The sequence below is a fragment of the Panthera tigris genome, chromosome B4 (assembly GCF_018350195.1).
Source record: "Panthera tigris isolate Pti1 chromosome B4, P.tigris_Pti1_mat1.1, whole genome shotgun sequence".
Taxonomy (NCBI): Eukaryota; Metazoa; Chordata; class Mammalia; order Carnivora; family Felidae; genus Panthera; species Panthera tigris.
The window spans coordinates 5,856,122-5,877,112 of NC_056666.1; the positions used below are offsets into that span (position 1 = coordinate 5,856,122).

At 42.2% G+C, this 20,991-nt stretch overlaps 1 protein-coding gene and 1 long non-coding RNA gene across 9 annotated transcripts in view; one reads left to right on the top strand and one right to left on the bottom strand.

The window, feature by feature from the left end:
- Nucleotides 1–20,991, bottom strand: part of PRKCQ (protein kinase C theta) — a 192,271-nt gene that overhangs the window by 100,267 nt on the left and 71,013 nt on the right. For all 3 annotated transcript variants that reach the window (XM_042990980.1, XM_042990981.1, XM_042990982.1), the window contains exons 8-12: nucleotides 17,919–18,048; nucleotides 13,883–13,992; nucleotides 13,038–13,155; nucleotides 4,258–4,418; nucleotides 854–1,027 (exon numbers count right to left, since the gene is read on the bottom strand). In XM_042990980.1, the coding sequence (XP_042846914.1) occupies nucleotides 854–1,027; nucleotides 4,258–4,418; nucleotides 13,038–13,155; nucleotides 13,883–13,992; nucleotides 17,919–18,048 (693 nt within the window). The remainder of the gene's footprint in view (nucleotides 1–853; nucleotides 1,028–4,257; nucleotides 4,419–13,037; nucleotides 13,156–13,882; nucleotides 13,993–17,918; nucleotides 18,049–20,991) is intronic.
- Nucleotides 16,126–20,991, top strand: part of LOC122240207 — a 29,130-nt gene continuing 24,264 nt past the window's right edge. For 3 of the 6 annotated variants that reach the window (XR_006219587.1, XR_006219588.1, XR_006219590.1), the window contains exons 1-2: nucleotides 16,130–16,454; nucleotides 18,907–18,992. This is a non-coding gene — a long non-coding RNA (uncharacterized LOC122240207). Of the gene's footprint in view, nucleotides 16,455–18,906; nucleotides 18,993–20,991 lie in introns of all 6 variants that reach the window. The other 3 variants (XR_006219589.1, XR_006219591.1, XR_006219592.1) reach the window with 2 other exon arrangements.

The window sequence follows — 20,991 nt, forward strand, 5'->3', positions numbered from 1 at the left end:
TTCCAAATTTTCTAAAATGATCCTGAATAGTTTTTGGTCTGAAAAAAGAGGCAGTTGAATTTTTCTTTTAATTTTTAACGTTTTTCATTTTTGAGAGACAGAGCACGAGTAGGAGAGGGGCAGAAAGAGAGGGAGACACAGAATCCGAAGCAGGCTCCAGGCTTTGAGCTGTCAGCACAGAGCCCGATGTGGGGCTTGAACTCACGAAGCGCAAGATCATGACCTGAGCCGAAGTCGGACGCTTAACCGACTGAGCCACCCAGGTGTCCTGAATTTTTTTTTTTTTTAAGGCATAAAGAGAACAGGAAGAGAATCCTCCCAGAATAAGAGCACCTTCTGACAAAATTTACCTTTTTACCTCACTGCTCAGGCCTTGCTCACTGATAGCCCACTGTATGGGCTGTTTCTCTGTGGCTCATATATATGAAAATAACAGTACACACGCATTTTGACCTACTGTCCAACTTTTGTCTCCTCAAATACACATATGGTAGCTGAACAAACAGTGTCATGTATTTCTCCGTCACAAAGCACTGCTTTGTCAAGCAAGGCACAGGCTGCCTAGAATCCTGGTTGTTACAGAAGTTAAACCAAATTCTAAAAAACAAGCGAAAAGACAAACCCAGAAGGAAAGCCCCTTCTCAACAGACTATGTTAAACAATTCATGTTTGGAGAAGAAGAAGTTTGTTTGGACAGATGGAAGGTGAGCTGAAAGGTAAAGAAAAATATGGGGACAGTTCCCCACATGTCCCAAGGGGGGCGCCACCAGAGGCCCCCCCCCCCGCCCCCGCTTAGACAGGCACATTTGCTAGGCAAGAGGTGGATGAAGTGTTGTCTGAGCAGAAGTCTTACCTTGGTCTGGAATGTACAGAACATGTGCGTTAGGAACGGATGCTCCCAGGCCAAGGAGAGAACTCTCTTCTCTACCATTGTGCACTCAACATCATCGTCCATCAAAACCACATCTTTCTTTAAGGCTTTTATTGCAAAAAATTGATTGGTCTTCTTGAACTCTGCTAGGAAGACCTAGAAGCAAAGGTAAGAAGTAACTTTATTTTAGAATTTGGTCTCACTCATTAAAGAAGAGACCATGTCCTGAGATCTGTGTTGGGCGAAACAAAGAGGATTTCTTCTCCAACCCCCTCCTTCCCCTTGACAGGGACAAAATAGAGCACTCCATTGATCAGGGATATTACCTAGGAGTTTCACACTTGCTGTGTACCTTTCCAAGGCATTCACAAAACTACTGTACAATTGGATGGGTTATTCTCAGGCCCTGAAAATTTCTGTGTAAAAAAGTATGACCTGTCTGCCCAGGGACCTGAGTAAATTTATAATATAAATTCCCAGACACTAAGTGCATATTGAAGAAAGCAGCAGCAAGTAGCAGAGAGGAGGACCTGATTATACTTGAAACATCAGTGCAAATGAGCATAAAACTCAGCTCTGAGTTTTACCCAGTTTTTCAGGGTGAAACTATAATACAAGGGGAATAGAGTTTTCCTCATGTGCCTAAAAAGTATACACCATTTCATCTGATGGCATAGACCTAAGGCCATTTTTCGGACCTACTATGTGTCAGACACTCTGCTACCCTTTACATGTGCCATCTAATTCTTAGCTCAGAACTCTCTGCAAGACAGGTAGTAATAATAAAAAGAACGAACTTCAAAGAGGAATTTCACTTGCTCAAATTCATGGAGCTCCTCAGTGGAAAAATCTAACTCCAAGTTTACTTTTTCTACTGGATTTCATGACTTATATGAAAGGACACCAGATGGCACATAATGGGGAGTTTCTACAACTTGTACTTTTGCAAATGATGCAGCAACAGATGACTGACAGTTGTGAGGACGTGGCATTTGGAAATAGAAAACTCCAGCCTGGGTCTCTTTTCACAGACATTTACTAGCTGTGGGAATGTGGATAAACCAATTAACCTCTCTGGGCTTCAGTTTCCTAATGTGTAAAAGAGATAATTGTCATGACATTCTCTAACTTGCAGGACCATCGTGAATATCAAATGGCTACCACATGGGAAAGTGGTTTAGAAACTATAAAATGCTCTCTAAATGACAGTTATTAAGAATACTTGTCATTTGTTTCTTGACTTTTAGGGAATGTCGAAGTCAATGACACTAAACCAGTACTGAAAATGCACGTGTCTATGTTTAAAAATAATATGGTGCAGATAGCTAGCTTTGGGGTAGCTGGCTTGACAGAGGGCACAGAACTTACGAGAAGGCAGGCAAATGGATGATGTGCATATACCCAGAAAACAATGCTATTTTTTTCTGGACTGCAAAGTACATTGAGATAAGAATATGGAGGCTACCATTTTGTTGAGAAACCATACTTCCTGTATAAAGCCAAAAGAAAGAAGAAAAACAAATTTTGGAGTGTTCTTAATGTTGTGAGAAAGGGAAATATGGCTACTCCATTTTGCTTTTGTGTTTCATTCTCCTTTCCAGGGGCCCCATGGCCCATCCTCTTCAGTCTGTAGGGACTCAGGGTCCTGATGGCAAGAGCATACTGTTTTGGACATAGAACAGAAGACACCCTAAGGCTCTCAGTGTCCTTTGGGATATTTTACGAAGGCTTGTAGGTTTAACTTAATGTCTTTCTTATTAACCTTGTTCAAATATAGAAACCCACATGGGAACAAAGAATGATAAACATTTCATTAACAATTAAAAGTAGTCTTTTGGTAATTGTTTCTTTCCATAAAACATCCCCAAACCAGCCATAGCCGAAGAAGCTGAAAAGGCAATTTCCATCTCTATAATGGGCTTTCAATTTTTGGTAACAGGTTATAATTGCACATTAATTGGTACTAAATTATAATGAAGACTGGCTTTAAAATTGCTTATTACACAGATTAACAGCAAATGAGCCTGCTGTGTTTCATATTATTGTGGAAATGAACTCAAAGAATTAATGGATATCAGCTAGTTTGCAGGGCAGAATGCATTTTGCCAAAAGCAACGCACTGATGTTTAAATCCAACCCGATTGCGGCACAACGTCATTCAGCTGTGGTGATGCTTATTTGCATTCTAGTTTACTATTAAATAAACTGGGTGAATTTCCCAAAGTCTGGCGAGCAGGTGCAGAGCATATTGCTGGCCTTGGATACACAAAGTTATAGAATGGTAGTTTCTGGCTAAAATTTTCCTAGGAGTTTCATCCAAGAATGTACAACAATGAAGGGAACAATTAATACAGTAGATACCCTTGGCATCTAGAATAACCTCAAGGCCTATGTTCCATGGTATCCCTCTTTACGTTCGCGAACTTGAAAATTATTTTCCATCACTGACGGTTGATGGTTAAATTATGTCATCTTCCTCCTTTTCTTCTCGTTTTCTGTGACTGACAGAGACAGCCCGTAACTTGAGTGTGTGGCAGGAAGAATTTAGAGGAGGGACTTTCCCCCGTGAAACTTTTCTCATGACTCTCCAGCTACAGCTTTGTTATGAACTGAATTGTGCCCCCTCCAAAAAAATGTGCATGCCAAAGCCCTAAACCCTAGTACCTCAGCATGTGACTATATTTGGAGATATGGTCTTTACAAAGGTAATCAACTTAAAATAAGTTCACTGGGGGGCTAGTGTCCTTATAAGCAGAGATTAGGACACAGATACAGGGGGACGACCATGTGAGGACACAGGGAGAAGATGGCCATTTACAAGCCAAGGAGAGAGACCTCAGAAGAAATAACCCTATCAACACCTAGGTCTCAGACTTCCAACCTTCAGAATGATAAGAAAACCAATGTCTGGTGTTTGAATCACTCAGTCTGTGAGACTTTGTTACATTATTCCTAGCAAACTAATGCAAGACTGAAGACATTTGCTAGGAAAAAAATTGCATTCAATGTAAAACAACTCTCCAAGTTTGAGAAAGTAGCAAAAGAGAAATAACAACCAAAAAAAAAACCTGTATGAAATAGAAACTATAGACACTGGCTGAGGCAGCTTCCCGTTTCTTTGATATCCATATACATCACACTCATAAGTGTATGGGATATACACCTTTGAAGCAAAATGGCTTGGGAACAATGATTCCCAGGAAGCAGAGGCCACTATCCCCTAGAGTTCCAGATTTCCTTTTAATCAGACCTCTCTCTACCCAGTCAAAAAATGCACAGGAATGCTCTCTACACACCCACAACCTGCTCTGCTCCAATGAGTTCAGGAGCTTTGCTTTTCAATTCCTGTTAGTTGGTCTGTAGAATTCTACAGCATGGTATCATACCTTGCCAAAACTTCCTTTCCCCAACATTTTGTGCAAGATAAAATCCTCAATTTTTAGCTTCATATGTAGAGATGGTCTTTCTATGTTCGGTTCAGGTTCTGGACGATGGCGTATGTTCTCCATCCCGTCCAAAGGAGACTCCCAAGAGATTCCCTGAGGCTCTGAAAATAGCAAGCCAGTGGTTAAAAGTAAACAAGGAACAATGGAGGGGGCATTTTAGCTACTTTGAGAACACTTTCTCTTCCACTTCCCACTCTGAGGCTCCATCCACAAAAATGGGGGGGAAAGGTCCCCTGCAGGGCAAAGACAGCACCTTCCTCCTGTGAGCCTGGAATTTGGGGCGTGGACTGCATCTCTTATCTACTCAACTGACTGGGAGAAATTTCATTTTAAGGAACATTCCAATCAGCAGAAGTCCATACATGCAAAACACATGAGCGCTTTAAATAATGTCAAATCATGGACAAATAGAGATTTTAACCAAATTTGAGGAAAAATGATTCTCAGCTACTTGCATGGCTCACAGGCTCAGTGGCATTGATTCCTGTGGCTTCCACGTGAGGGATCAGGAAATGAAAAGCAGATCACTGAAGATCTGAATCACATCATCTATCCCCGTATTCAAGGTCAGCCAATTTATTCCTCACCCAATGACAGAACAGGTGCAGAAAGCTTTTTGGAACCTTCCTCCTACCCCCTTATAACATTTCTTTCCTTTTTTATTGAAATACATTTGACACACCATATTGTGGTAATTTAAGGTGTCCAACATGTTGACTTGATACATTTATATATTGTGATACGACTGCTATTTTACAGCACCTCTAGCATATCACATAATTTTGTGTCTTCTTTGTGGCTGGAATGACCTTTTTTATTTTCAGTCTCTAAATTTAACTTTCATCTTCTCCTTAAATCCAAGGAAAATAATTATAGGAACTGCCCATGTTTTGAAAGCTTGCATTTGTCACTTTGCTTTTGTGAAAGATCTACATCACTACCTGTTTTTGCCAACCAAAAAAACAAACAAACAAGCAAACAAAACTGGACAGGATTTTCTCTTTTACAGAAAAAAGAAAAGTGCAAACAACATTCAACATTGGTGTTGCAGTGAGCAGACACAGCCAGTGCACCAGAGCAGTGAGAGTGGTGCCATCCAGCCCCTTACCCGGGATCTGCACTCAGCACCTCGGCATCCAGCTGCCAGAGCTTTGAACTGTGTGAGCATCTGGGCCTCCATTAGCAACATGTGTTCTAAGCTATCAGAAAGCCTAAGGTGGTTTTTGGTTCAGGGAATACTCAAAAATTGTTCCATGTAAATTAATGGTAATTTACGCCATTCTGGCTTCCAAAAGAGTTCATAGGGAGTCATGAGGAAGATGGCAAAGTAGAAGGATTACCTCATCCCCTGGGCACACCAAAGTAACAGCTACATCCCTACAACTAACACAGAAAATGACCTGAAGTCTGGCAGAACAGACCTTCCACAGTTGACTATAGACAGGAGGCCACACTGAGAAAGATAGAAGGGGCAGAGACGTGGTTGGGAACCCAACCCCTGTGAGTCTAGCCACAAATGGGAAGGGCACCGCAAGCACAAGGAAGCCAGAGGATCAGACGCCATAGAAGGCATCCCTGGCATGGGGAACCTGTACTGGGAAGACAAGTCTCAATAACATTTGGCTTTGAAAAACAGTGGGGCTTAAAATTAGGAGCCTTAAAAATCAGCCAGGCTTAACCCTGGAGAGGGCAGGAGGGTGATAGGAAACTGAGTACCTACCATAAAGAACGTAAAGAACCACCATAATACCTTGACCCAAGACAGCACAGAAGCAGCAGTTTAAAAAGTTCTGGGAGGTATAGATGAAGGAGATTTATTGACTACTCTTAGAATGAGTGCTGGAGGGTCAGGGATCTTCCCCTTCCTAAGCCTAGATAGCCATCTATCTTGCAAGTACCATGTGCCCTGCCCTAGCACTCACCTGTGGACCTGCTCCATTCAATCTGTACACCCTCCAAAGCAGATATTGCCCCACCACCCCCAACTGGAAGCCCCAGTAGGGATCAGTACCACTCCAAAGCAATTCTTCCTCTGGGGTTTAGGGGAGATAACTCCACACACCAGGCACCCACAGTGCCAACAGCTCAGTCTCTAAGGGCAATCCCTGCCCCTCAATGTACCTGCAGCAGTGACAGAGATGCTAACTGCAGACAGATAGGCTGACTACTGGCCCCACACACCAACAGCCCCACGACAGCTTCAGACAGGCCTCTCGACAGCATGGGGAATAAATCTTGCCCTGTGTACCCACAGCAGGCAAAGTGGATCAGTGCATCCAGCTGGGCTACAGACAGTTATGGCTCAGCCTCAATAGTAGGATGTCCACAGCCCACCCAGGGACACCTCTAGAGTTCCTAATTCTGGTGGCCAGGGGAATTGAATTACATGACACCAATGGACTTCTTCTGATCAAGGCCACTACCTTCAAGACCAAGAGATGTAGCTGAATTACCTAATACATAGAAACTAACACAGACAGACAAAATGGGGAGATGGAGGGATACGTCTCAAATGAAAGAATAAGATAAAAATCACAGTTAAAAAGCAAAGTGAAATGGCAATAAACAATTTGCTTGATAAAGAATTCAAGGGAGTAGCCATAAAGACACACACTGGGCTTGAGAAAACAGTAGATGAGCTCAGTGAGAACCTCATTAAAGATGCAGAAAATATAAAAAAGAACCAGTCAGAACTGAAGAAGATGTAACTGAAAGAAAAAAATACACTAGAGGGAATCAACAGCAGGGAATGCAGAAAAACAGGTCAGCAATCTGAAAGAGAGAATAATGGAAGGCAACCAAGCTGAACAGCAGAAAGAAAAAAAGAGCAATAAAAAATAAGAATAAGTTAAGGAACTCAGCAACACCATCAAGCATAACATTTGCATTATAGAGAATGGGAAGGAGAAGAGAGAGAAAGGGGGGCAGAAAACTTATTTGAAGAAATAATAGCTGGAAACTTCCCTAATCTGCAGAAGGAAACAGCCATTCACATCCAGGATGCACAGAGAGCCCCAAACAAGGTGAACCCAAGGTGGTCCACACTGAAACACATAATAATTACAATGGCCGAAAGTAATGATAAAGAGAGAATCTTAAAAGTGGCAAAAGTACATAGTTACATACAAGAGAAATCTCATAAGGCTATGAGCTGATTTTTCAGCAGAAACTTTTCAGGCCAGGAGGGAGTGCATGATATATTCAAAGTGCTGAAAGAAGGCGCACCTGGATGGTTCAGCCAGTTAAACGTCTGACTCATGGTTTCAGATCAGGTCATGATCTCAGAGTCATGTGATGGAGCACCACACTGGGCTGCATGCTGAGCATGGGGTCTGTTTAAGATTCTCTCTCTCCCTCTACCCCTCCCCCATGCTTTCTTTCTCTCTCTAAACACACACACACACACACACACAAAACAAAGCAAAACAAACAAAAAACAACCAAACAAAATCTAAAGTGCTGAAAGAAGAAAACCCGCAACCAAGAATACTCTATCCATCAAGGCTATCATTCAGAATAAAAGAGAGAGAAAGAGTTTCCCAGACAAACAAAAGTTAAAGGAGTTCATCATCACTAGGCCAGCTTTATAAGAAACTTCGAAGGGAATTCTTTAAGTGAAAATAGAAGGCCATAATTAAAAGAAAATTATGAAAGGATGAAATTTCACTGATAAAAGCAAATGTATATTAAAGGTAGATTAATTACTTATAAAGTGAAAAGGCTGGTTAGAACACAAAAGTAGTAAAATTATATCTACAAACATTAGCCAAGGTATTCACAAAATAAAAAGATGTAAACATGACATCATATACATAAAAGGTGGGGCAGGGGTAAGAATTTAGTGCTTTTAGAATGTGTTTGAACTTAAGTGTCCATCAACATAGTATAGACTGTTGTACACATAAGAGGTTATATATGAACCCAATAAACACAAATCAAAAACCAATGGTAGATACACAAAAAATAAAGGGAAAGGAATCCAAGCATAACACTAAAGAAAGTAACCAAATCACACTGAAAGAGAGCAATGGGAGAAGGAAAGAAGAAAACTACAAAAATAGCCAGAAGAATTAACAAAATGGCAAGAAGTACACACCTATCAATAATTACCCTAAAGGTAAATGTACTTCATACTCTAACCAAAAGACAGACGGTGACTGAATGGATTAAAAACAAAAGACAAACAAAAAAACAAGACCTATCTATATGTTGCCTACAAGGGACTCATAGCCCTAAACACACACACAGACTGAACGTAAAGGGATGAGAAAACATACTTTGCAGATGGAAGCAAAAAAAAAAAAAAAAAAAAAAAAAAGCTGGGATAGCAATGCTTGTATCAGACAAAATAGACTTTAAAACAAAGACTGGATCAAGAGACAAAAAAGGGCACTACATAATGATAAACGGATCAATCCAATAAGGGGACATAAAATTGTAAAAATGTATGTCCACAGTATTGGAATACTAAATTACATAAAGCAAATATTAGGGATATAAAGGGAGAAATTGACAGTAATACAATGATACCAGGGACTTCAATACCCCACTTACATCAATGGATAAATCACCCAGACAGAATGTCGATAAGGAAACAGTGACTTTGAACATGTTAGACCAGATTGACCTAACAGACATGTATAGAATATTCCATCCCAAAGCAGCAGAATACACATTCTTCTCAAATGCATGTGGAGCATTCTCCAGAATACATCACATGTTAGGCAACAAAAAAGTGTCAATAAATTTAGGGAGACTGAAGCTATAGCAAGTCTCCATTCCAACCACAATGGTATGAAACTAGAAACCAACTACAAGAAAAAAATCTAAAAAGCCCCACAAACACACAGAGCTAAACAACATGCTCCGAAACAATGCACGGGTCAACAAATCAAAGAAGAAAATCAGAAAATACATGGAGACAAATAAAAATGAAAAAACAATGATCTATAATCTTTGGGACACAGTAAAAGTAGTTCTAAAAAGAAACTTCAGAGCAATACAGGCCTACCTCAGAAAACAAGCAAAATCTGAAATAAACAACCTAACCTTACACCTAAATGAGCTGGAAAAAAAAAAAAAAACCCAAAGATAGTGGAAGGAAGGAAATAATAAAGAGTACAAGAGAGGTTGCCTGGGTGGCTCAGTCTGACTTCGGCTCAGGTCACGATCTCACAGTTTGTGAGTTTGAGCCCCACGTCAGGCTCTGTGCTGACAGCTCAGAGCCTGGAGCCTGCTTCCGATTCTGTGTCTCCCTCTCTCTGCCCCTCCCCTGCTCGTGCGCTCGCTCTCTCTCTCGCTCTCTCTCTCTTAAAAATAAATAAATAAATAAATAAATAAAGAGTTAATACCTATTCTTCTCAAACTATACCAAAAACAGAAGAGGAAGGAAAACTTCCAAATTCATTCAATGAGGCCAGGATTACCCTGATACCAAAACTACAAAAAAAGAAAACTGTAGGCTAATATCTCTGATTAACACAGATGCAAATATCTTTAAAAAATATTAGCAAACTGAACTCAGCAATACATTAAAAAAAAGTCATTCATCACAATCAAGTGAGTTTTATTGCAGGGATATAAGAGTAGTTCAGTATTTGCAAATCAATCAATGTGATATACCATATTAAAAAGAGGAAAGATAAAAAACACATGGTCATCTCAATAGATGCAGAGAAACCATTTGACAAAATACAACATACCTTAATGATAAAAACTCTCAACAAAGTGGGTTTAGAGGGAATACCCCAACGTAATAAAGACCATACATAACAAACCCACAGCTAACACCATAATAGTGAAAAACTAAAAGTTTTTCTCTAAGATAAGGACAAGATAAAGATGTCCACTCAAGCCACTTTAATTCCACACAGTGCTAGAAATCCTAGCTGCAGCCATCACATAAGAAAAAGGAATAAAAGCCATCAGAATTGATAAGGGAAAAGTAAAACTGTCATATTTGCAAATGACATATATTTGGAAAAACCTAAAGACTGCACCAAAAAACCTATTAGAACTGAAAATGCAAAGTCAAAGAATACAAAATTAATATACAGAAATGTGTTGCATTTCTGTACACTAATAACAGAGTAGCAGAAAGAAAAACTAAGAAAACAATCCGAATTACAATTGCATCAAGAAGAATAAAGTAAAAGGAAGAAACTTAACCAAGGAGGTGAAACCTGTACTTTGAAAACTATAAAACATTGACTAAAGAAATTGAAGTGACAGAAACAAATGGAAAGATATTCTGTGCTCAGGGATTGGAAGAATTAACATTGCTAAAATTTCCATACTACCCAAAGCACTCTACAGATTCAGTTTAATCCCTATCGATATACCAAGAGCATTCTTCACAGAACTAGAGTAATATTAAAATTTGTATGGAATCACAAAGACCTTGAATAGCCAAAGTGATCTTGAAGAAGAACAAAGCTGGAAGTATCATAATCACAGATTTTAAGATACACTACAAAGCTATAATAATCAAAACAGTATGGTACCAGCACAAAAGCAGACATATATATCAGTGAAACAGAATAGAGCTCCCCTAAATAAACCCACACCCATATGGTCAGTGAATCTATGACAAAGGAGACAAGAATACACAGTGGGGAAAAAGAGGTTTTTTTTAACAGTCCTTTCAACAAATGGTGTTGGGATAACTGAACAGCTATATGCAAAAGAACAAAACTGGACCTCTTTCTTAAACCACACACAAAACTAAATTTACAGTGGATTAAGACCTATGTATGAGACCTTAAACCATAAAACTTCTAAAGGAAGACACAGGTAGTAATATCTTAGACATCAGTCTTAGCAACATATTTATGGATGTGTCTCCTAGGCAAGGGAAAGGAAAGCAAAAATAAACTATTGGGACTATACCAAAAGAAAAAACTTTTGCACAGCAAAGGAAACCATAAACAAAACAAAAAGGCAAGGTAGTGAATGGGAGGAGATATTTGCAAATGCTATATCTGATGAGGGATTTATATGCAAAATATATAAAGAACTTGTACAACTCAACACCAAAAAAAAAAACAGATTAAAAAATGGCCAGAGGATCTGAACAGACATTTTTCCAAAGAAGACATACTAATGGCCAACAGACACATGAAAAGATGCTGAACATCATCAATCATCAGGGAAATGCAAATAAAGATCACAATGAGGTATCATCTTATGCCAGTCAGAATGGCTAGTATCAAAAAGACAAGAAATAGCAACAGCTGGTGAGGATGTGGAGAAAAAGAAACAGTATGGTGGCAGTGGGAAAGCAAACTGGTCCAGCCACTGTGGAAAACAGTAGGAGGTTCCGCAAAAAATTAAAAATAGAACTACCATGCAATCCAGTAATTGCACTACTGGGTATTTACCTAAAGAAAATGAAAACACTAGTTCAAAAAGATATACACATTCCTATGTTTATTGCAGCATTATTTACAATAGCCAAGATATGGAAGCAACCCAAGTGTCCATCAACAGATGAGCGGATAAAGAAGCTATGATATATATACAAGGGAATATTAGCCATAAAAAGGAATGAGATCTTGCCACTGTGACAACGTGAATGGATGTGGAGGGTATCATGGTAAATGAAATAAGACAGAGAAAGACAAATTCCATACAATTTCACTTATATGTGGAATCTAAAAAACAAAACAAAACCAAACATTCTTTTTTTTTTTTTAACGTTTATTTATTTTTGAGACAGAGAGAGACAGAGCATGAAGGGGGAGGGTCAGAGAGAGGGAGACACAGACTCTGAAACAGGATCCAGGCTCTGAGCCATCAGCACAGAGCCCGATGCGGGGCCTGAACTCGAGGACCGTGAGATCATGACCTGAGCCGAGGTTGGACGTTTAACCGACCAAGCAACCCAGGCGCCCCCCAAAACATTCTTAAATATAGAGAATAAACTGGTGGTTGCCACAGGGGAGGTGGGTGGGGGAGCGCGTGAAATAAAGGGGATTAAGAGGTATAAAATTCCAGTTACAAAAAAATAAGTCACAGAGATGAAAAGCACAGCATAAGGGATACAGTCAGTAACAATATAATAACATCATTATGGTGACAGAAAAACTTGGAGTAATGTACAGAATTATTGAATCAATATGTTGTACACCTGAAACTAAGTCACACTGTATGTTAACTATACTTCAATTAAAAAAAAAAGGTTTCACAGGAATAGTCTACTTTAGGATAGTGAGGAAAACCTATATTTTATAATGTATGTTGAAACTATTCATCTCCCGGATTCATGTGGGCATATCTTCTCATGAACTACTTTCAGAAAGTAGGCTGGGGGACTTCCATGATGTCATGTATGTTGCACTAGTCTTCCCTTTTCTACTTTTAACCTTCCCCCCAAAGGCTCAAAGGTATAGAATAGGATGGCCTACTGTGACATTCCCACCATTGAAATTCATGGTAGATTTATTTTGCAAAACCTTTTAACAGTGACAGGAAGTAACATTCTAAAAATAAGGAAACGTTTGCAGCCCTACTGTAGACCTATATCCCATTCTCTCCCTGCCCTCACCTCCCACCCTCTTACAAAGGTTTCCTAATGGGGCATATTTTGGTTTCACTTCCAAGAAGTAGGAGCCTCCCACCTATCAGACCAGGTAAATGGAGAGTTGAAATCTAGAGGACTCCATTAGGGCTGACCAAGATTAATTGCTGACAATGATTCTACCGAGGATCAGGATAGCTACCTTTTTTCCCAGATGCTGGTACACACGGCAGCCTTGCTTCACCTTTTATGGAGCACGGGAGACCAATTTCAACGGGACCTTCTCTGAAGATGTGTTCACTATCTCTTAAGCAGCGAGCCTAGATTATAAACAAAGAGTCAGACCACCCACCTACCCACCCGCTACGGCCCCATCAGCTCAGCCTGCTGCCCTCGGGGATGAGATCCGTTTAAGAATCCTAAATGCATAGATATCCAACATCCTTCTTTCCCTCAGCATTCTTTCAGGATCTCACATGCTGTAAGAGTCTACCTATTATATTTTATACACGAACAGGCACATATTCACTTCCTTCATACTTTTCCAGGGGCTAACTGGTTTCTCCCGTACTATCTACATCATTTGGTCACAATTAAGAATGGAAGGTTAATGGATGGAAAGAGAGCTTACAAAGGCAACACCAAGAGGGTTTGTTCTTAGATACAAAAAATTCAATTCTAGTCCTAGTGCATGTGAGTAAACGGCAAGGCAAAAGTTGCCCTCGACTCAGTGTTCCGTGCACATTTTAGGGATGATTCTAGCCAGTAGATAGGTACAAAGCTGGTAATGAATCCTCAATGATTTCAATGAATTTGTTTCTGCCCCTGCTCATGCCACAAATAATTTAAGATCCTAAAAATATAATACAAATGCATGAAGTAAATCAATATCTCCGAGTGTGGATATGGGCATAAGGATGAAAGTCAGAGGCAAGGCAAATGCTCAGAAACAGACTCCATATTGCTCCACAGATCAAAGGGAAGGAGGACTCGAGTAGTCCTTGCTGAGTTGAAACTGGAGGAACTTAACCTAAAAGCCTTTCCTACCTGTTGAGTGCTCTCAATCATTGCCAGTGCTTCGGCCATCAGCTTCTGATTTATGCCACAAAGGTTGGCCACCTTTGTCTGGCATCTGTGATGTACGTTCATACCACATGCTGCAAAGGAGAGAGAGACACTGTGAGCCAGAGGAACAGAACTCACTGAGCGGACTTTGCACAGGTCTGCTTCAGGTACACATACATTGAAGAACGATTGGCAAATCCCTAGAGCCATCTTCCCAGCAGCAGGAGACACTGAATACAAATAAATGAGGGCAGTGCTTCTACAATGCCACCACGCGTCCACCTCCCCTTCCCAAGACTACACACACAGACCAGAGGCTCCTGGATGTGGTGCTGGGGAAGGACTCCCACCGGAAGCAGAAGCAGAGCCTTGCTGACAGAGGAGGAAGGCTGCTGTCGGTATGCATTTAGACTATGCCATTGCTGAGAGAAGAGCACCGATGCTGGCTCTCTCTGGTGGAAATGTGCCATGCCAGGACAGAAGGTGGTTCACTTCCACTCTAGATTGGAGTCCAAGTATCCCCTTCCCCACATGGGGTGCAAGGAGCTTCCCTCCCCTCTAGGCTGAAGCCTCAGCCTGCATGCATGGTGGGTGTGGTCTGTGCTTCGGGATGGGAGTGGGGAGAGGGGAAGTGGCCTGGAGGCCATTCTCCCCATATGGGAGAGTTGGGCTGGTTGAACCAAATGATCTAGCTCTAAGTCCTATGATTCTCGGGGAATATTCCAATTTATGAGTCTTGAAAAAAGTGCAGTGAAGGTCCACCCTCTACTTTCTGTGATCCCGTGAGCCTTCCTGGATTGGGATGTGTGTGGACCAGGGCGTCTGTAGAAAGACAGCTACTACTTCAAGTCATTGGTTTAGAAAAATGAAATTCTGCTTATGAAACACTGCTATTACAATAAAAAAAAAATCTAATGTAAGATTTTAAAACTCCAGCTGATAGAATTCTGTTTTCAAGTCCTATTTCATTCTGTCAAGTCCATCAGTAGCATTTGTTATAACGGCATTAGGCAAGAGAGGCTATAAAACAACACACTTTTACTCTGACCTGCTTTTTTTTTAATGTTTGTTTATTTTTGAGAGAGACAGAGACAGAATGAGAGTGGGTTGGGGCAGAGAGAGGGGGAGACACAGAATCTGAAGCAGGCTCCAGGCTCTGAGCTGTCAACATAGAGCCTGATGCAGGGCTCAAACTCACGAGCCTTGAGATCATGACCTGAGCCAAAGTCGGATGCTCAACCGACTGAGCCACCCAGGTGCCCCATACTCTTACCTGCTTATTAACCCGTTTGTGTGCAAAGAGCTTAGTACAGTGATTGGCATCAAACAGATGCTCAACAACTAGTCTTTTATCTTCATTATCTATTCCAAAGAGATACACGTTAAACTATTGAAGTGGAATTTGAGCAGGCTTCAGCCTTTAGTTTTAACTGGCTGACTCTTCCTCCGACAGTTCATAATAAAATAGCATTTTCTATGTAAATATAAACCAGTACTTGTCCCGGTATATTGCATGATAGAACCCAAATCCATTCTAAGTGAAATCTTTTATGTATGACTAAAGCCCTTAATGTAGTCACTATGCTGTTTATAATGGCTTTCTGCCCTTGTGAATTTCAGCACGACTCCTACTGGATGTGTTTCTGCGGGTTGCACACTGGGAAGTCCCAGCTGCATTTCCTTAGTACCGCAAGGCAAAGGGAGGCAGTTGGCGAGGACTCAGCATGAAGCAGTGGGAAGTTTCACTTTGCTTTTTAACATGGTAGCCAGATCTAAGCTTGTCTTGGATGCTCTGGCATGAAGGCAGGCCCCACCCCCACTATGGTAATGTCCTATGTCTCTGTTACTAACCTATGAGGTGACAACTTGATCTCTTTGAGTGCAAACAGGCCCTTTGGACGATGATTTTCATGGGAATTAAAGTGGACAGAGGAAAGGAGACAGAATCAAGACAAAGGGAGGCCCTACTTACGAAGGTGGCTTAGAAAAGAACAAGATAGAAAGAGCAGGGCCAAGGCAGAGGAACAGAGTCCAGAGAGTAGAGAGGGAGGAGAGGTGCAGTCAAGGGCATGGGGGGTGAGGACACAGGGATGTCTGTAGGTATCGGCCAGATACCTACAGAGGGTGCTGGGGAGGAAGGGAGGGGAGAAGAGGGAAGAGGAAAGGAAGGGAGGGGAGAAGAGGGAAGAGGAAAGGAAGGGAGAGTGGAGAGGGGCTGCCTGGCATGCAGGAGGTGGGGGGAGACAGGGAAAGAGAAGGGAACGGAGGAGAAAGAACGTTAGGGAGGACGGAACAGAAACAATGGCTGTGAAACAATGGCGAGGAACCCCCATAGAGGGTTCTAAGCTCAGAGGCAGAGACAGGCTGTGGGCACCACCGGGCAGCTGAGGCGCTCAGGCTCCAGGGAGGGGAAACCTGAGCTGTGAGAGAGACCATCAGAGGACCAGGGGAGCCATCACTCATGCCCCGCTTGTTCCATTCGGGAATTACTTCTTGCCGATGAACTCCTAAAGATCCTCCAGACTACTAGGCCCACCTGTGTGCTCTCGAGCAGGTATAAACAGCAAGGTGCTCAGTGGCACTTCTGGGCTACGGAGGGATTATTGAGATGAATTTGCACTACATCTGGGTTTTGCCTTCAGTGATGGTTTGAAAGCCTAACCTTCCTCCTGCCTCCACTAACATGTCACTCCAGACTCCACCGGGCGTGTAAACGCAACGGGATTGAGGAAGAGAAGGCTGTTGAAGGGGATCCTTGCCTTTATTACTAGAACAGATGAACACAGGGGAAGGGAAGGGAAAATAAGATCAATACAGACAGCGAGGCAAACCATAGCGCCTCTCAACTACAGAGAACAAACTGAGGGTTGCTGGAGGGGAGGGAATGGACTAGACGGGGGATGGGCATTCAGGAGGGCACTTGTTGGGATGAGCCCTGGATGTTATATGGAAAGGACAAATCACTGGGCGCTACTCCAGAAACCAAACTACACTGTAGGTTAGCTAACCTGAATTTAAAGAAGTTTGAAAAAAAAAAAAAAAGATAAGAATTGCAGAAGATTTAACCAGTGGCATAAAACAAAATGGGGTGACCAAGAAAAAGTAAAGTGGCTTCTACCTTTAATCATTCAAAACAGAAAGGCCTCTGCCGCAGCAGAACTCCCTCCTTTTCGAAAGTCTATCTGGCCCTGTTCCACCCCCAGCCCCACTCAAAAGGCAGAAGTGGCTTGTGGGAATCTTTCCCTCCCTCCGGCCTAATCCTGATGTGACAGCATCTCGGTGTCTAGAGGTTATCGCCTTAGCCATTTGAACTTTTAGAGCATTGCAGTGCTGTTTACTCTTTCTCAGGGCAGGTCTAAAAATCTTGACGAGTACAGAGCTGTAGGGTCAGTCCGGCTGTATTGCCAGCTGAATGCCAGCCTTCAAGGGGAGATCAGAGGAGGGAGAATGGTAAGAGGGGTGGGCGTCTTACTGGGCACTGTGAGTTTGCAGCACGCTTAGGGCCCAGAGCCTACGGTCTCAGTCACAGAATTCTCATGTGCAGGACCATCCATCAGCCAAGCAGATGAGCTGGGCTTGCTCCCTGATGGGCTACACAGAGAATCTGTAGGGCTGGTGTGAGGGAGAGAGGCAGGGTCAGAAGGGGCAGGCTCCGAACACTGAGACACGGCAGGGCAGGTCCCAGCCGGGGGGCCAGTCAGGGAAAATACTATCTTCCTTTCTCCCCAGCACAACAGGGAACAAGAGAAGGGGGACAGGTCAGGAGACTTGACATTTAGACTCAACGGGCTTGCACTTCTCTGGGCTACAAGGATTAAGGTGTTGGGGGTGGAAAGGAAGGAACAGCACTGGTGTCTCATCTTGGGCACTTCACACTCAAGACGTCGGGGTCATCCGGGCCAGCTGGAGAAGTCCAGCCTCTCTCCTCCCCCCTTCCCTCATGCTCTCCATCAAGGCTGCAGAGCCACCCCTTAGGGGGCTCTCAACGGGGCCCACGCTCCTTTCCCATTGGACTCACCGTCGCACTTGAGTCCTTGCCTCGCCAGGCCCCACAGCAGGGTCCCACAGTGCTCACAGAAGGTCGGGCTTTTGTAATTGTAGACTTTGAATCTATGTGGCATGTCAATTTTGAATCTCTCCTTGTGGAACTGAAAAAAGGAAGAACGTGTGACCAAACGCGCGTCCCCGCTTTTCAACTTTGGGTGTCTTGGCAGGCACTCGAGTCCAACAGAGCGCTGAAAACACTGGAACAATGTGCACTTCAGGGCATAAGTGTTACTTGTCAACCCTTCTGGCCATGGCCAAAGAAGGCAGGCAGCCATTAGCTCTTCCAGGCAAGGGCCAAGTGCGTAATATGCAGACGTCGGGTAACCTGGAGTAAGCTGAACGTGTGGGGCGTTCCCACAGAGAGGCCCACAGCTTCAGGAAGAGGGGACTGGGGTAACTTATCTAAATGGGATCTAAGTAAACGTTGCACTGCCCTTCCTATTTTCGTACAAATACTTCCTTTTCTTTTTCAACCCAGAGCGAGTATGCTAACCTTTGGAAGATGTTTACGTAATACTTCCTCTAGGGGAAACACTGCTATGGGCTTAACAGTATAAAAGCCTATGTGTGAAGCATGTCACAGCTCTTACATGTGGATGGAGGGGGTGACAGGCAGGGAAAGGGGCCTGCCAGGTGCTGGGGACAAGTATGCCGCACATATTACCTCTCACACACGTGATATTGCAAATACCCCCTTGGAAGTCGCCTCTATTAGAATCCTCACTTGATACATGGGGAGGTTAAGCACAGAGAGGGCAAGACTCTTGTCTAGGTCGCACACGAGCGAGTGGGCTAGGACGTCTACAAGTCGAAAGTCAGAATCAGCCTATACCCTTTCACCGTTACCCTTTCTCCAACAAAATGAACCTGATGATTTAGGGGATGGGGAGAGGGGAGATGAGAGAGGGATGCTGGTGGTAGATATACAGCAGGATTTTTTTGTTTTGTTTTGTTTTTAGTTTTCTGGAGTTGAAATGATCTCCGTTAGCCAGCCGTATCACATGAACAGCATCAGCAGCCACAGCATCAGGAGGTTTGATTCCTGGTAAGAATACCGATATTCTTTGTGTAAGAAAGAAAGTTTTACCTAAGACTTATCATCTCTCCAGAAGTTCTTAATTAGACAATTCCCTTGGGGATGTGCACAGCAAAGACGACCTATTCATTCACGGTGATGTATCTAATATTACCACCGAGGATGTTAGCCACCATCGGGTCATTAGAATGGCTGTTTGAAATTATTTAAAAGTTGCCTAGAACCTCTTCTACTCATTTTCAACCAAGAAAAAATAATTTTCAGATCTCAGTTTGTATAAACATTCCCATGTAAATATGAACAATTAATGACAAGGTCCAGGCTAGGAGTCTTCTCCCTCAAATCTAAACCCCAAGCTCAAATAGTTCAAGATATGTCTGGGAAAGACTATAGATTTGTACTTTCCAATATGATATTCATTGAGCCATGTGGGCCAAGTGAGCACCTGCAAGGCGGTAAAACGATACACTATCAGTATAAAATACACACTGCATTTTGAAGATTTTGTAAGAGAAAAAGAACGTAAACTATCTCATTAATTTTCATGTGAGGATACCTGAAAATTTAAAATTATACTCGTGGCTCTCATTCTATTTCCAGTGGACATTAGCCATTGAGGTTAAGAGACATTCTTATAATTTGGGATTTTTCCAGGAAAGCTGAAGGCATCAGGTAGAGAGAGCAGAAAGGCAGGTTGCGAGGTGGTGATTTGGTTTAAACAAACAAAACACTGGTCTGGCAGAGAAAGACAAATACTGTATCATCTCACTTATATGTGGAATCAAAAACAAAAACAAAAACAACCCCCCCCCCCCCAACTCATAGAAAGAGATCAGACTTGTGGTTCTCAGAGGCAGGGGGTTGGGGGGCAGGGGTAAGTGGAGGAAGGTGGTCAAAAGGTACAAACTTCCATTTATAAGATAGATAAATCCTGGGGATGGAACCTACAGCATGGTGACCACAACCAACATGGCTGGGTGATGTACAAGGAAGAGAGTAGATCCTAAGAGTTTTCATCACAAGGAGAAATCCTGTTTTCTCTTTTTATTCTATTTATTATTTTTTTAAGATGAAATTTATTGTCAAATTGGTTTCCATACAACACCCAGTGCTCATCCCAGCAGGTGCCCTCCTCAATGCCCGTCACCCACCCTCCCCTCCCTCCCACTCCCCATCAATCCTCAGTTTATTCTCAGTTTTTAAGAGTCTCTTATGGTTTGCCTCCTTCCCTCTCTGTAACTTTTTCCCCCCTCCCCCATGGTCTTCTGTTAAGTTTCTCAGGATCCATATAAGAGTGAAAACATATGGTATCTGTCTTTCTCTGTAGGACTTATTTCACTTAGCATAACACTCTCCAGTTCCATCCACGTTGCTACAAAAGGCCAGATTTCATTCTTTCTCATTGCCGAGTAGTATTCCATTGTATGTATAAACCACAACTTCTTTATCCATTCGTCAGTTGATGGACATTTAGGCTCTTTCCATAATTTGGCTATTGTTGAAAGTGCTGCTATAAACATTGGGGTACCAGTACCCCTATACATCAGCACTCCTGTATGTATCCCTTGGGTAAATTCCTAGCAGTGCTATTGCTGGGTCATAGGGTAGATCTATTTTTAATTTTTTGAGGAACCTCCACACTGTTTTCCAGAATGGTGATGGATGTTAGCTGAACCCATCGTGGTAATGATTTCATAGTATATGTAAATCAAACCATCATGCTGTATGCCTTAAACTTATACAATGATGTATGTCAATTACTTCTCAATAAAACTGGGCAGGGGGAACCCCCAACACCACTGCTCTGGGAGATTGAGACCTGAAATTTAGTCCCAGCCTGGCTACTTATATTATAGATGGTTGACTATGGAGGAACTACTTTAACCTCTTTAGGCCTTAGGAGAGTCACCTGTAATAGGAGACTGTCCCCTTTCCAACTCTAAATTTTAGGAGATATTCTGCTCTGCAAAAATTCAATCAATTTGCCTTCTCTGTGCCTGCCCCATGA